The 16,035-nt window shown below is 53.7% G+C and overlaps 1 protein-coding gene across 9 annotated transcripts in view; it reads right to left on the bottom strand.

Annotated features, from left to right (window-relative positions):
- MAST3 (microtubule associated serine/threonine kinase 3) overlaps window positions 1-16,035 on the bottom strand; it is a gene marked incomplete at both ends in the record, with an annotated part of 35,850 nt that overhangs the window by 9,687 nt on the left and 10,128 nt on the right. For 4 of the 9 annotated variants that reach the window (XM_084248737.1, XM_084248743.1, XM_084248739.1 and 1 more), the window contains 12 exons: window positions 2,990-3,128; window positions 4,092-4,300; window positions 5,068-5,153; window positions 5,538-5,599; window positions 7,183-7,315; window positions 7,593-7,694; window positions 7,779-7,988; window positions 8,232-8,307; window positions 8,493-8,650; window positions 9,096-9,174; window positions 9,878-9,943; window positions 10,026-10,118. In XM_084248737.1, the coding sequence (XP_084104863.1) occupies window positions 2,990-3,128; window positions 4,092-4,300; window positions 5,068-5,153; window positions 5,538-5,599; window positions 7,183-7,315; window positions 7,593-7,694; window positions 7,779-7,988; window positions 8,232-8,307; window positions 8,493-8,650; window positions 9,096-9,174; window positions 9,878-9,943; window positions 10,026-10,118 (1,413 nt within the window). Of the gene's footprint in view, window positions 1-2,989; window positions 3,129-4,091; window positions 4,301-5,067; window positions 5,154-5,537; window positions 5,600-7,182; window positions 7,316-7,592; window positions 7,695-7,778; window positions 7,989-8,231; window positions 8,308-8,492; window positions 8,651-9,095; window positions 9,175-9,877; window positions 9,951-10,025; window positions 10,119-12,340; window positions 12,761-16,035 lie in introns of those variants that run through there. The other 5 variants (XM_084248736.1, XM_084248742.1, XM_084248738.1 and 2 more) reach the window with 3 other exon arrangements.

The raw sequence follows: 16,035 nt of genomic DNA, 5'->3' as shown, positions 1-16,035 counted from the left end.
TATTTTATACAAGAACCGGGGTACAGGCCAGATGTGTGGGAAGGTGAGAGGATTCACCAGAGACAAAGCGGGGAACAGAACAAGCAGACTGACGAAATACACTGCTGAGGGGCACAGCGGGCGCAACAGGAGAGGTCTGCCACGCCATGTGGGACCCTCGCCGGCCAGCTGGGATCGAACTGGTGCTGCAGAGGCTGTGGACAGCTTCACAGTACGGCGCTCAATCGCCTGCGCCACCAGGAGAGGCCCTGAAGTCACATTTTCATGTGACTGCTGCTTAAAAATAAATTTCTGGAAAACTTACTGTGTATAGTCAAGTTGTTTGATGAACCAATTATTGACACCTACTGTGCACCTTGACTGTATAAAGAAATCACTCTGTACTATTCTATGTATCCACTATTTTTAGAATGAAAGGACAGTTCTTGAGCAACCACCTGTATGCCAGCTGTGGAAAAAACCCTCTGATGTAGCCACCAGGTGCAAATACCTTCCAAAACCAAGGCTTTGTAGCAGACCTGGGGCCAGACCCCATTAAGATGATCTGTGCTTCCTGAGCTCCTGCAGGCACATCCCTGTCTAAAAGTTGTCCATTTCTTAAGTACTAACTATATTTATGATTTACATTTTTTCCTTTCTTAAAACAGATTGATATGGTGCCTGGAATTTGCTCAGAATCATCCAGTGGGGAGCTGGACTGAGATGGCAGGGAGGAGACGGGGTTGGCTATGTGTTAGTAGCTGCAGACTTTGAGTATGGGCTTCGGGCACTGTGCCCTTTGGTTAAGTGTTGAATTATGTACCCCAAATTCATAGATTGAAGTCCTCACCATTAATAACTATGAATGGGACCTTATTTGGAGATGGGGTTGTTGAAGATGTAATCAGTCAAGGTGAGTTCAGTCTGGAGATCGGGTGGCTCTGACCTGATGTGACTGGTGTCCTTATAAAAAGGGGAAATCTGGACACAGACATACACAGGGAGGATGTGTGGTGAAGACTGGAGTTATGCTGCACAACTAAGCAACTACCATGCACCAAAAGAGAGGCCCAGAACAGAAGGAGCACAGCCCTGGTGACACCTTGACCTTAGACTTCTGGCCTCCAGCCTGTGAGAGAATGCATTTCTGCTGTTTATCCTGCCCAGTCTCTGCTGTTTTGTTATGGCAGTTTTAAGAGGTGAACACACCTCCTCTTGACTTCTGTTTTGGATGTACCTGAAATTTTCCTAAGTGAAAAGGAAAACTATTTTCCTTTCTACTGTGTGTGTCCTCTGAGATGGGCATCTCCGCAGCACACCTTGCAGATGTGGGTCCTGAGCCTGGAAGGTCCTGCCTAGGGTCTGACCCAAGACCCTTGGAAAACTCCACCCCATCCCAGGGTGATTGCAGAGAGGTCAGCTGGGCACAGAGCATCCTCAGTTGCGTGGGGCATAGGCCAAGGCAGACAGTAGCAACAGACAGACATTTGCATTGCTTCCTAAGCCACTCACAAACTACAGACTGAAAACAGGCAGCACACTTAACAATTATGTCCACACTGCCACATAGCAGGTGCCTTTATCTGAGAAAAGGAATGCTTGCCCTGACACACAATAAGTGCTCAATGCATGTTCACCTCAAAATAAAAACTATAAAAAGGCAATTGAAGCATTCTGGTCCTCACCAAAGTCATTACCTAATAACTGTTGTTCTGATCACTTTAAATGCATTTGGTGCCAAATACATATACACTGTATAAAAAAATATGCTTTCTACATCCAAAAGGGTCATTAGTGTGTGAGGAGTTAGCCATCTTGCTGTCTTGGCTCCTCAGAGCATGAAGCATAAGCTCAGGTATACATCAGGTGCCAAATATACATTTGCTTTGGCTAATATGTTTTGTAAACTACAAGATGCCAAAACATGCAGGGCTCTAGTGCTTATGTTCCTAGCTCTCTGTGGCAAATAACTAAAAATGGGCGGTTCTTGCCTGTATCAAGAGAGTACTCAATAGGGCCTCCCTGGTGGCAAAAGGGGTTAAGTCTCAACACTAGGAAGCTATTAGCAGCCACTGCAGCATGAGTTCCATCCCTAGCCAGGGAGCTGACCCACATGGCATAGCAGACCTCTCCTGTATTGCCCACTGCTCCTCTGAACAGTGTATTTCAGTCAATCTGCCTGTTCTGCTCCCAATTATCTCTGGTGAATCCTCTCATACTTCCCCGCCCCCACCTCTGGCCTACACCCCAGCTCTGGTATGCATAAATAAAAAAAAGAGAGCACCCAGTATATCTTTCACCTGTACACAGCAGGTTCTCAATAAACACAGGGCAGAATGCTTTGGAAATTATGTAGGGGTTGTAACATATAAGGAATTATTCACACACCTGTCTCCTAGGCACCCATGGAGGACTAGGCACACAGTAGATGCTTACTAGATGCTGGAATAAAATAAACCTCCCGAGGCTCTCGATACACATCCTCTTTTCCTTGTATTAACACATAGCAGAGGCTCCAGAAATACCCAGTCCATTTCTTCACATATAAGGTATTGTAAAGTGCGAGTCCCTGTACCCCGCATACAGCTGATGCCTCGTAAGTGCATACTCATTTTTCTCCTTGTGTGGCAGTGGTGCTGTGAGTGCATAATCCTTTCCCCTGTAGCCTGTATCCTAAAGTGCACACTCCCTCTCCCTGCGTGATAACACCTCCATAAGTGCACTGTCCTGTACAAAGCAAGTGCCTATCAAGTACCTGTCCTCCTCTGTACACACCAGGTGTTCAACATGTGCCTGTTCTTTGCCTTCCTGCCATTAGAGGCCACATAATGCCAGGGCTCTGGAACAGCCTTACACCCCACCCAGAGGTCCTCTGCCCAAGCCCTGCCCTAACAAGAGGCCCTGCCCCAGTCCTCCTGGCCCCTCAGGTAACCCACTCTCCAGGCCCAATCCCAACCTCCCCAGGCCCAGTCCCCCACATGCCCCACGCCCATCTCTCCCACAGGCTCACTTGTCAGGCTTGAGATCGCGGTGAACAATGCCGTAGTTGTGCAGGTACTCGAGTGCCAGCACCGTCTCCGCGAAGTACATGCGGGCCATGTCCACAGGCAGCGGGCCCATGTTCTTCAGCAGAGTGGCGCAGTCACCGCCTGTGGGAAGGGTGAGGGATGTACTCGCAGGGCCCAGAGACTCTGTGCATAGCATCTGTACCTCCTTCTCTGCCTGACACGAAGTGTCCCCAAACTGTCCTGAGTCAGACTGGGTAGCAGGGCCGACCCTGCATGCTGACATCCCCCTGGCAAGGCAGCAGCTCTGTGTGACGGTGCCCTCCCCCACACACCGTCAGTGCCTCCTAGGTGTACTCTCCCTCACCTCGCCTGGCAACGCCTCAGCATAATAAACCTCCCTGTACTGACCCCAAGGGTCCTGCTCTGTCCAGAACTGCAAACCCCACCCCACAGCTCCATACCCCGACCCTCAAACCACCCTAGCCCTTCCACCCTATGCCTCCCTGCCTTCCTGCTCCCACTTCCAGCCTTCAGACCTCTGTCCACCTCTGTCCACCATCCCTTTGCCTGGGATGTCCTTCCATCCCTGTCCACAGAGTCCTGCCCTCACATTTCTCTCTGGGCTCCCCTAGTCTGCCCTGCCCTGCACAGGCCCCATCTCAGACCAGGGTCCCTCAGGTTCCTTTAGGGCAGGCTAGGGTCCCGCGGAGGACAGAGCAGACCCCATTCTGTTCTAAGAAGGGACTTTCTGGGGCCTCCCCAGTGGCGCAGAGGGTTGAGTGCAGTGTGTTGAGCACAGCGCTGTGGAGCTGTCCGCAACCTCTGTAGTGCTGGTTTGATTCCCGGCCAGCCAGGGAGCTACCCACATGGAGTAGCAGACCTCTCCTGCCTCGCCCGCTGCTCCCCTCAGCAGTGCTTTCGGTCTGTCTGCCTATTCTGCTCCCCACTCTGTCTCTGGTGAATCCTCTCACCCTCCTATGCCTCTGGCCTGTATCCCAGTGCTTGCATAAATAAATAAATCTTTAAAAAAAAAATAAGGGACTTCCTTCTGGGTAGATGGTGAGTTGCCTGTCACTGGAGGCATGTGAGCCCCTGGGACTGTACCTTCCACATACTCCATGACCATGCAGAGGTGGCGCCGGGTCTCAAAGGAGCAGAACATGCTGACCACGAAGGGGTTCTCTGCAAAAGTAAGTATGTCGCGCTCCACGAACACCTGCTGGATCTGGTTGCGCAGCATCAGGTTCTGTTTATTGATCTTCTTGATGGCGAAGCGCTGCCGTGTCTCTCGATGACGCACCAGGTACACGGCCCTGGGGGAGGAGGACACTGAGGCTGGAGACTGATGCCCTGAACAGCACTGGACCCTGACCTTCTGGGCCTTTGCTGTATGCGCCCTCTACCTAAGATACTTGCCCCCCTTTTCTAGTCCCTCTCCAGAAGCAGTCACCCCATGGGTTTACCCATCCTCCTGGTGTTGTATGAATGGGCTCAAGATGGTCCCCATATCAGCCCCTAGGTTGTTTATTCTTTTACCCACTGGCTCAAAAGCCTGCTGGCACCAAATTCATATCACTTTAAATACAGTCAAAATAAGCAGATTTTTAAGTCAAATGGAGCCTGCTGGCCTTGCAAACAAAGCAATCCAGCTTCCAACATCTCTTAACCATGGATATGAAAACCTGGAACCATAAAGACCCTGGACCCAAAGCACTTCATGCTGAGCTGCTGAGTCACCTAGACACTTAAACCCCTCTGGATGTTCTCAGGCTCTGAGGGGGGGGCCCCTCCCACCCCTTGAAAACCTGTCAAAGAGGCACCTTAATAATACTGTATGATAGTGTAATTGTGTGGTTATCATTTTCCCCAATTGCCCCCAAATCCTTGGAACCCCCTACACCTGGAGCAGGTAAGGGACTGGATCAAGTACAAATTGTCAAGGCCATGCATGCTCTGGCTGTATGGGCTCTGCTTTCTTCTGCAGGCCTCAGTTTCCCTGCCTGCATACTCAGGAGCTGCCTGGGTCTTAGTCATCCCTGTGGGCATCTGAGAAATGTCTATAGGGGACCCAAGGACTCACCCATAGGCCCCATTGCTAATAAGTTTGATGGTCTCGAAGTCATTTTCACATGGCTTCCTCCGTGATGGGCCGATGAGAGAACGGTTCTAGGGGGCAGGAGGGGCTCAGTGTCCTGCCCCACTGCTGGGCTCCTCCTGCCCCCAAGTCCAAACTGCTGATCCTGGTGCCTGCCACTACTTCCTCCCTCCAAACTTTTCATAATTCAGCTTCTGAGTTTCGGCTCAAGCTGCGCCCTCCCAGAAAATTTCTACACTTTCTCCAAAACCCACCTTTTCAGTGGCCCCTTGAGTCCTACCCTGCTCAAACTTCATGGCAGGGCAGTCTCATTTGCTTCCACCTTCCCTCCAAAGTAACAGGCATTTATTAAGCACCTATTATATGCAAAACCTTGGTAAACCCAGTTCTTTCCATGGCTGCTTGGTTAACCCCCTTAAAGACAGGTCTGGGGGCCCCGAAGTTCTGCAGCTCACCTCGGGGGACTCAGGTGCTGGGGGCTGTCCTCCATCATCAAGATGACTCAGAGGCACCATCTCTGCAAGATGAGGAAGAAATCTTAACTGGGGTCTCCAGGTCTTATCCCTCCATCACCCAGAGATTTCCTGAGGCCTTCAGGAGGGATGTGGTACCTCTTCACTATATCCATGTCAGCCAAACCCAGGAAACTGGACTAAGTAATCACTGAGGAACCTTCTAGGAGGGCCAATAGGGAGCCCAGGTTCAGGACTGCTCAAGTTTTCATTAAACCCTGGCACCAAGTCTTGAGACTGCGAATATGGGCTATAAGTTGGGTCCTCTGGGTCCTGGTACATAATACCCTCAGCTTAGGGCATGGCCCAGGCCGAACTGCCTCCAGCAGGTGATAAAACTCCTCAGGGTCAAACTCCTGGGGACAGAGGGGGAGGGTCAGCTGGGCTGGGTCCCACCTTTGGGCCTATGCACATGCCCAACGTTTGGCAGAGGGATGCCTGAGTGAGCAGACAGTTGGTGGCAATGAAGACAGAGACTCAAGGTCACAGGCAAATCTGGGATGGGGTGGCAGAACCTCAGAGGTGAGGGAGGCTGGCATTCAAATCCAGACCCTCATCACTCTCAGGGGGTCCCTCAGGGCATCAGGTGCATGATCTGCCTTCCCCCCTCCCCCCACACGCTCTAACCTCAACCACCACCTGCTAGCCACTTCCTGCTTCCTCCCTTACCCAGGGCCAACCCACTGTTCCATGACCACCTCTAATAGTGACAGAAGGGTGGTGTCCACGTGGCCAGTCCATAGGTGATCTGGTCTCAGGCGCATGGGGTCTGAACCACCTTGTTCAAATTCATTTGCCCAAGCCTGTTTTTCGAGCTCTAAATGGGAACAAGGGTAGCCTGGCCCCATAACTACAATGCTCAGTAACACTGGCCACTGTGTCTGGTCTCTGCCAACCCCTATGGGTCCCCCAACTTCCCTTCTTTCTCAACTCCTCAGCCACTCCCCTTGCCTTGCTGCTTTTCCCACACACCAGGCAGAGTCCCACCTCAGGGCCTTTGCTTCTGGTTTCTTCCCACCCACCTCACAACCTGGTTTACCCTCTCTCTCCCTGAGATCTGTTCCTAGTTACCGCTCCATCCTCCCTGCGTCGACCTCCTCCCAAGGCCCTGCCTGACTACTCCCAAAGTGGACCAAGTCCAAGTTCAATGCTCCCTAGTTCCTATTTTGGTTCTCTCATCCCAGTTCTTTGGGGTTTTATTGACTAGCTTGATCTTGCCCAACTGTCGCCCTGCCTGATGCCAAGTCCACCTGGGTGACCATCAGATAAAATAGGAAAGTCATTTGTGAACTTGCAGGAAGATGTGAAAGCCATTGCCAACGATGGTCCCCTGCCGCCCTGGCCCACCCTAACATTTGAGGACAAGAAGGACCCAAGGCCCTGGTAAGTCAGGGACCAATTCATGGCATTCTGACCCCAGAAAGCTGGGCAGTTTCCCAAGTCAGAGCCCTGTAGGTGGCCAAAGGCCGGGCTACAGAGACAAAAGACAGCAAGGTGGCTCTGGAGTTGTATAGATGGAGTCTGAATCCCAGTCCACTCAGTCTCTCCCTAGTTTCCTCTTTCCAAGTCATTCCTATCCCCAGCTCACCCTCAAGGGGGTCCTTAGCTAGGCCCAGCTGCCCAATGATGTACTGCGGCAGGTCCGTCTTGATGCCCTGGCCCTCACGAGCCTGGCCTTCAGCAGCCTCCAGCAGGTGATAAAACTCCTCAGGGTCAAACTCCTGGGGACAGAGGGGGAGGGTCAGCTGGGCTGGGTCCCACCTTCGGGCCTAGCGCATGCCGTGCCCCTATCCAGAGCACTTCACAGGGGCCTCCAACTTGTCCCTGGGATCTCAGTTCTTGGACACTCTTTCAGGAAGCCCACCCCAGCCTGGAAGCACCTCGTGTTCCCCCCACAGCCCTATACAATGGGAATGGTTGCTTGTGTGTTGGCAGGACCATCAGGGCACCTGGTTTCAGCTCCACTGGCCCAGGACCACTATGTACAAGAAGCCTCACCAGGCACTCGAGGAGTCTTGCTGGCCGTGAGATAATTATCAGCAGCTTCCGGACCAGCTGGATAATAAAGCCAACCTCCTCACTGTCCGAGCGCTCATGGGCCTGCGGTAAGAGAGGTGGGAGGTTACCCACAGGCCGCTGGCCCTACTCCACGCAGGGACTCAGACCTGACACGCCCACACGTACATCCTGCAGCAGCCGCTCTAGCTTATCCTGCATCTCCAGGAAGTAGCGGGAGGTGACAAGCGCCTCTCCAGATTTGGCCAGACAGTCTCGGGCCAGCTCGATGATCTGGTGGTGGATGAAGCCCAGGACACCATCAGCCAGAGCCAACCGATCACCGGGCTCAAAGGCTGTAAGAAACTCCTGCAGGCGGCCCTCCATCTGTGCCGTGGCCTGGCAGGGGAGGGGGAAGACTGGGTTATTGAAAGGGGCAAGGGAGCAATATGTGCTGATGGGGGCAGAAGAGATGTGACAATGGGATGATGGGGTGGGAGGACGGGGGGAGGAACAACATGTGCAGATGGAGGGGGGTTTGGGACGAGAGACAGGGAAAAGCAGATAGCCTGTCTGTCACACAGAAAGGAACAGCAAGGTGGAGGGGAGTTGGGTCCAGCAAGGCCGTGCAGCAGTGCCCACCTTAGGGAACCTCTCTCGATACACATGATTCATCATGACGATCTCGTTGTCAAAGGTCCCCGTTGCACGTCCTGGGCTGAAGGGGGGGATGGTCAGCTTGTGACATGGGACCCATGACCCAGCCTAGGTGAGGGGGACTGAGCCTGTGTTCAGGGTCAAGTGTCAGAAGCCCAGCTCAAGTAGGTAGGAGGAGCCATAGTGTGAATCCCAAAGTCAGCCCAGGGAGGGGCTCAGGCTGATGCCAGAAAGGTCAAGGCCCACCTGAGGCTTCGGGAGCGGGGGCGAAGGTGTGGAGAACGGCCACCTTCCTCATCAACCACATTCTCGGAGCTGCGGAAATGCTTGGACAGGAAGCGCAGTTCGTCCGGTGTCGGCTGGAAAGGAAGCTGGTGGAGGCGCTCCCGGGAGGATGAACTTGACTGGCAGAAGGGGGGATATCAAGGCCACCGGTCAAGGTCAGTGCCACAGTTAGGACTCTAGTACTATCCCTCAAGGCCCAGGCTATCTGCTAGTCATCACATAGTAATAATATCCTCACTGGCTCCTATGCATCCCTCCAAACCCCAGCTCTAATACCTCCTCCTCTAGAAAGCCTTCTCAGCCTGCTCCCTTGACAGCCCCAAGAACCCCACTGGCCAGACTCTGACTCCATGGGCTGGGGAGATGTCTGTGTCCCCCAGAATAGGGACTCTTTGGGTCTGAAGCTGGGGCCTCTTAGCCACATTGCCCAGAATGGGCATGAACATAGCCAGGATGTTTACTGACTAGATTAGACAATGATCTGACACTTTGCTGAAAACCAAAGATGGGGTTCCCCCCCACCTTGCACCTGCCTGCCTGCCCATCATGGAGGACTGTGGGTACCGAGACAGTGGAGCTGGGTGTGTTGGTTCCATAGCCAGAAGACGGTAGGGATGCAAGGGACCATCTTCTGCCGTCGGCTCTGGAGAGGGAAAATCAAAACAGTTGGAGGACAGGGTCCCTGTGGCTTTCAGGGACTAAGGAAGGACACTGTGGCCAGCAGTCTGTGTCATTCTATAAAGGCTGAGAATAGGGATTCAGGGTGAGTAAATCCTCCGTGTACTTTCTCCTCATCCATCAGAAACTTCCTTCAGAAGTTCTCCCTGAGTTCAGCTGCCAGTATGGCCCCCATCAAAGCAGCAACCTCAGAATCATAGCTGCTAAGGTATAGGCTGGTTATCCCCAGCAGACTGAGGACTCCCTGAGAGCCAAAGTCCAGCTTCCCATGACCTCAGCCCCCAGCAATGAGCATGGCATACAGCAGGGACTCAGTAAGTGCTGTTAAATGAATATGTGACATGTAAGTGCCTGGCACACAATAGCAGCTCCATCAGCTTGTTAAGTGAATTAATGACTTTTAGTATATTTATGATTCTTGGATGAGGCAGTACCCTCTCCTCCTCCCCAAGGGCTTAATGAAATTACCTGTCCGTGCGCTGGACCTGGCTGCAGAAGGTCACAAGTTTCTCAGGGGGCAGACGCCAAAGGGTGAGACCACCAAAGGGCAGGGGCCGGGGCAGGGAAAAGGTAAATGAGGAGGCAGGTCCAGCCACCAAATGCATGTTCCGTGCCTGTCCCCTTGCCAGCCCTGCCAACACCATCTTGCAAAACCAGGGGCCACTCACCTTCGGGCAAAAGGGAAATTGAGAGCAGATGCAGCTGAGAAGTTCCGAGGGCTGTCCAAGGGGCTGCTGCCTGCTGAGGAGGGGCGGGTAAACTGAGTCAGAGTGGGCGGAGACTGCACAGCATCCACCCACTGGCTGGCTTCCACACTCACCGGTTGGGACAGATAGTGGCGACAGGGGCCGGGAAAGGGTGGGTGATGGTGTTCCTACCACCAGGCTTTTGCGGTTCCCGCTGCGGCAGCTGTGGGGATGGTGCGGACAAGTCAGGTGCTGGACCAGCACATTAGGCTTAAGGCGCCACGTGCCCAGGCTGGAGCACATGTGGTCAGCTTTGCAGCAGAACAGTGAGCACGACCCCTCCTACCACACTCCTCAGCTGGACTCCCCCACGGCCCTGAGCCCAGCCTCTGAGCCCCATGAGGAGTGTATTTGACAAATAGTACCTATTACTAAAACAATTGCTGCTCTCATTATCATCAGTGGTGGCGTGATGTGGACCTGGCACATGGTCAGGGCACCCCATAGTGCCCATTGCCAAGAACACTGGCAAATCAGGCAGTGGGTAGAGAGAATCCTGGAGCCCAGGGTGGATAGAGGCAGACCCCCACTCCATTCCATGCATTCCTTTCAGGGCTGCTGCCCCAATTTTTGGGCAACCTCCTTTGCAAAGGTCCCCCCAAATGCCCATCAGTATCTTTCAGTTTGGTTCTGTCCTTCCTGTACTGCCAAACTTTTGCCCACAGGTTTCTCTCCCCAGCTCTGGTCTGGTCCCCAGGCCCTTGGCCCCAAAGCTCCCAGCCCCCGCCCTGGCACAGCAAAGTTAGGAGCGACACCGTACACCCGCCCCCCAGAGCAGTCGCCCAGCAACGGCTCTGCTTGCTCGACAAGTACAGCAGCCCACACACCCAAAGCCGCCAACGCAGCTCAGGCGCCAGGCAGAGCAGCACAGGGAGGGAGAGACCTGGGGCCTCCCAGGGCCGGAAACTGTCCAGGGAGGGAGGCACAATGCAAGTAAAGGTGTGGGAGAGCATGGTCAACTGATAACTCAGGTAATGAGGCAGCAGGGTAGAGGGAGCTGTCTGTCTACAGCTCCATGTGAGACTGCTCCTCTGGGCCTCAGTTTCCCCATTTGTATATTTTGCAAGGTGATGAGAAGATGCCAAGAAATCCGTACACCTCGCTTGGCTGTGGGCCAGGTGGGTATACATACTGTCCTCTCTTTCCTGACATTGCTCTCAAGGCCTGGCTTGCAGTAAAAGCACAGATTGTGTCCCCCCTTAGCAGATTAAACACTCATATCTGCCAAACCCAACATGTCCAGAATTGGGAGAACAGTTGTACCCATTTCCTAGTCCAGAAAAACTGAGGCCACAGATAGCAACAGTCACAGTCCCTCATCTGTGGGACAGAAGCAAAAGTGAAACTCACAGGTTCCTGCAAAATGCAAAACTTCCTGCCATCCCCGAACCCACCCCACCCAACCCCACCCCCCTACCTCCACCCCCCTACCCCCACCCCCCACCACTCCCACATCCTCTCCCAGCCCCTCACCTCGCAGCCTCATCTGACACTTCCAATAGCATTTGGGAAACACTTGACCTCCTTCCTCTTGCTCTTAGGCAGCCCTCTTGAAAACACAGCCAAATTTGAGATCTTAAAGGGGAACTGGGCATCACTTCCCCAGCATGTGTGGAGAGTTGACTATTTGCTTGACTCTCTCTGAAGGTGGCCCAGGACACCAAGAAACTGTTTAGCTGTTCAGTAACTACGCATGCGTTACAACAGAAAACAGGGACCCAAGGCTAGCTTCCTGAACCCAATCTCTAGGATGCCATGGGCCTCAAAAGCAGGCCATGAAGGGAGAAAGTCCGAGCCCTGGGAAGGCATTCAAGGTCCTTTAGCAGTTGCTCCTCTGTGCAAAGAGAGGCTAAGGAACTGCCTGAAGTCACACAGCCTGCCAGTGGCTGAGCTAGAATTGGAACCTAGGTCTGACAGAGCCTACAGCTCTCCCTTAGACTCTCTGCTTTACAGAAGGGATAACAGACTTAAGCGAGGCTAGGCTTTCCTTGGAGTTAAAGTGATGAGCTCCTGACACCCACATGCACACCACCTCGTGCAGCAAATGTTTGCTTCTGAACCAACATTTCCACTGACTGGGCCCCAGGTACAGATCAGCCTCAGATTTTCCAAGAAGCTCCTCCCCGGGTCTGCCCAGACCTGGATACCCAAGTTCGAATCCTGACTCAGTCCCAACTCCCTGCAGCCTCTGTCATCATCCCAGCCGCGACCCCAACGAGCAGACGACGACGAGCGAAAGGGGCTGCCTGGGACGCCCCGATCCCAAAGCATCCTCCCCCGGCCCCTCCGGCCGCGCACGGTGCCCTCGCCACGCCGCCGGGACACACTTCTGGCGACTCGCGTCTACTCCGCTGGCCCCGCGCCCGCCAGCATCGCGGCGCCTACCTCTTGGAGCGCTGCAGCAGCGCGCCCTTGGCCAGCCGGCTCCGGTGGCCGGGCGCCGCCACGGCCGTCCAGTAGCTGGGGTCGGACATGCTGCTTCTCTTTGTGCCGCCGCCGCCGCCGCCCTGAGCCCGGGAGGCGCGGGGGCGCAGCTGGCGGCGGCGGGGCGCTCACCTCGGCGGCGGGATCTGCCCTGGGAGCCCGGGCGAGCGGGGCTGGGACGCGCGGGGAGGGGGCGCCGCGGGACTGGGGAGGGGGCGAGCAGAAAGCGCGCGCCCCGGAGCGCGGCCGGGAACCCCGCCCAGACGGGCGCGGGGGCGGGGCGTGCAGGGGGCGGGGCCAACGACGCGGAAGCGCGGCCGGCGGACCCGCGGCAGGCGAGTGGGCGGGGCGTTGCCATAGTCGCGGCCGGCGGGGCGGGGCGTTGCCAGCGCCGCGACTGGCGGAGGCGGGGCGTTGGTGGCACCTGGCTGGTAGGCATTGGAACCTGGCTCCGAAGTATTGTAAAACGTAAACCTGAGCATGCCCCTTCTCCCCCTCGCCCCGGTCCTCTTTTGAGTGTGGTACCCAGCATCCTGGCCCGGTTTGAGCTATTACGCCCAGTTTGGCCCCCCAGAATAGCCTTCCAGGCTGGCAAAATCCAATGCCCCTTCCCTCCATCCTCTCTGGTGTCTGTCCGGTTCTATCTTCCCCAGGCTTGGGATCCTTGAGGTCCCAGCTTCCCTAGCACTGGACTGACACAGAGGACATGTTTGGCAGATTGAATCAGTAATCAGACATTTGATTTAGCTTCTCAAGCCTCAGTCTTTTCAACTGTAAACTGGGAGAATACTGGGCTGACACAAGAGTTAGAAGTAATCAGGCAATGGCCACAACAGTGCCTGGTATATGTTCAGTAAATATTAGCATCAGGCTAACATCCAGGTTTCTGTTTCAGTGTCTATTCGTGTCCCCTAGTGAAAATGGAATAGAATTGCATTTACAGACCACATAAATGATGGTGGCCCCAAAAGGCTGTACCACATAAGTCTGTGTAACAATACTGTGACACGTACACAACAAAATTGTCTAATGATAAATTTCTCAGAACATATCCATATCCTTTTTCCTTCTAGCCACAGATTTTGCTTCTCAAGTCTCTTCCTCTCTCAAACTTTCCATCCTATCCCAAGATTACCCAAATATTCCAAGCCTGTAGCCCATATCTGACACCCATCCTGACCATTTGTTTACTCAACAAACATAAATGAAGTACCTACTGTCTGCCCACCCTTTGCTGAACTCTAGGGCCCGGTGGGAACCAGGCTACAAATGATCCCTGCCCTCTGGGGCCCCCAGTGTGGTGGGGGAGGCAGAGAGTAAACAGGAAACAGATAAACAAACCACGTAATTTCAAATACAGAGGTAGAAGAAGGAAAAGAACATAAGTAACACACCAAAGGAGGCCATCAGCCAGGAAAACTTTCTGAGAAGATGTTTAGCCAGTCAAGACTTTGAGAAGGAAGATGAGCCAGCCAGAGAGCGCACCCCAGGTAGAGGGTAAAGTTCATGAAAAGGTTCGGAGGTAGGTCAGAGGGCTGCCTGTCAGTAGGGCTGATCACACAGGCCTTGTGGGCTGCAGGAGGAGTGCAGGTTTACTGTATGAACAATGGGGAGCCATGGGGCTTGTGTGAAGGGGGGAGGAGTGCGGTCTGTTTGTAAATCCCCAATATGTACCATGGGGGACAGAAGCTGTCAGGGGCAGAAGTGAAGGTGGCAGGAGGCTAGTGATGGTCTGTAGAGAACAGTGGGTATATTCTGATCTTGTTTTGTACCCACGGATCAGGCCTTGTTAAGGGGTCAGGTGTGGAAATGGGGATGAGAGTGGTCACCTACAACTTCTAGCCACATCATGGGACAGAGATTTCTATATGTGTAGGGATTCGAGGTCTCACAGGTCTAGGGACAGAAATGTGGTTGAAGTCATGGTCTCGTGTCACTACATTCTGATATAGAGTGCCCTAAGATCCCGGCCCCCCATGTGTGCCAAGGACACCTCTACACATGCTTAACAAAGGAGCCGACTCTCACCCTCAGCTCCCCAGTCATGGCTGCAACCCATATTGCCTGTATGCCCCCATCATGCCCAAGGTGGTGGCATTGCCAGGAGTTACTTTTCCTATACTGTCTGGCCTCAGTTCCCTCCTTTGTAGAACAGGGCTGCAGCTGACAAACCAATGGGCACATGGCCATGGCAAAGGCCTGCCATGAAAGGTTGATTGAGCTGCTGATTCTCTGCCCACGAGATCATGGCCCTCCCCTGCTCAGCATTTTCCATGGCACCACATTGCTTTTACAGCAAAATCATACTCCTGGGGGAATCCCTCTTCCAGGACCCAAATCCAAGCCCTAACTTTACTTCCCTCTGTTTAGGTGCACTAGTGAATGTGTAAATGGCAAAGCCCTAGGTGGGCATGCTGACCCACACTCCTGACCTGTCATCGTCAGTCTGATCTCTGCAGCTCTCCCCACCTGTCTTTGTACTGTCCTCCCCACTCCCAGTCTCCTGTGTCATACTCCTCTGCCCGTGGAGAAAATCCAATTTCTTCCTTTCCTTGGTGTTCAGGAACCCAGAAGGAACACGCCTTAGACAAAGCTATTCCAGCTTGGAACAGCCTCTTTGTCAGCAAGGGTCCAACTCACAACTTTCTGTAACTGCCCTTCCCCACCCCCATACATACCACCATAGATAGAGTCCTCCCAACTGCTCCCCATTTGTCCATGCCACAAGTATTAACTGAGCACCTGCTGTATAGCAGATTCTGTCTTGAGGATAGAGTATAACCAGGCCAGATCCAGGTGTGGCCTCAAGAGGCTCCCAAACCTCTGGGTAAACCATCTAATAATCACATTAAGAAAACATGGAAATCATATCCATGTGGGAGGCCAGGATGAGGGAAGTGGACAGGTGTAATGGATGTAACCAGAAAATGAGGGGCCCTCATTTTCTGAAAGGGAGGAGGTGGTGAGAGAAAGTTTCCTATCTGAGGGCTTGATAGAGACTTAACAACCAAAGAAAGGAGGAAATGGAGCCCTGGCAAGACAGCAAGTGCAAGGGCCCTGAGGCTGGCCCAGAAGTCACACAGTTAAATGGGGAGAGTAATGCGGAAGTGGTGGAGGAGACAGGGAGGTCACAGGGGTGGGACTCATGGTGTCTTGGAGGCTGAGGGGACAAAAGTTGGCTTGTTTCTAGGTGCTCGGAACAGAGGAGATAGGGACCAGATTCCTTGCCCAGCCCATGATGATGGGGCTCTGCTACCCCCTAGTGGTAAGTGAGGGGGGCAGCATCTGCCTGCTCGCATTACCTTCTGGTAAAACTGGCTTAGCTGCTCCTCACAGGTCCCACCCTTAATCCTTTCCTTACCTGGGGTAGAAACCAAGGGCTCAGTGAGTCACATGGGGCCTCACACTCTCTCCAGGACACCACAGGATGACACATTCTGAGAGCCTGTGCCTTAGTTTCCTTCTCCACTATATAGGGGTGTTAGCATTCCCTGGAGGCCAATTGATCCAGGCCAATTGATCCAGGCCACAAGATCTCTTATCTGGATGTTGCCCTGGCCACCTCTTTGTCTCTGCCATCTGGATTCCTGGCCCCAGAAGACCTTTTTCCCCACAAGGCAGCCACAGAAGCTTAAGAAAAGGGCCTCCCTGGTGGC

This window comes from Talpa europaea (genome assembly GCF_964194135.1).
Source record: "Talpa europaea genome assembly, chromosome: 12".
In the NCBI taxonomy this organism is placed as follows: Eukaryota; Metazoa; Chordata; class Mammalia; order Eulipotyphla; family Talpidae; genus Talpa; species Talpa europaea.
This window is presented reverse-complemented; position numbering and strand designations above follow the sequence as displayed.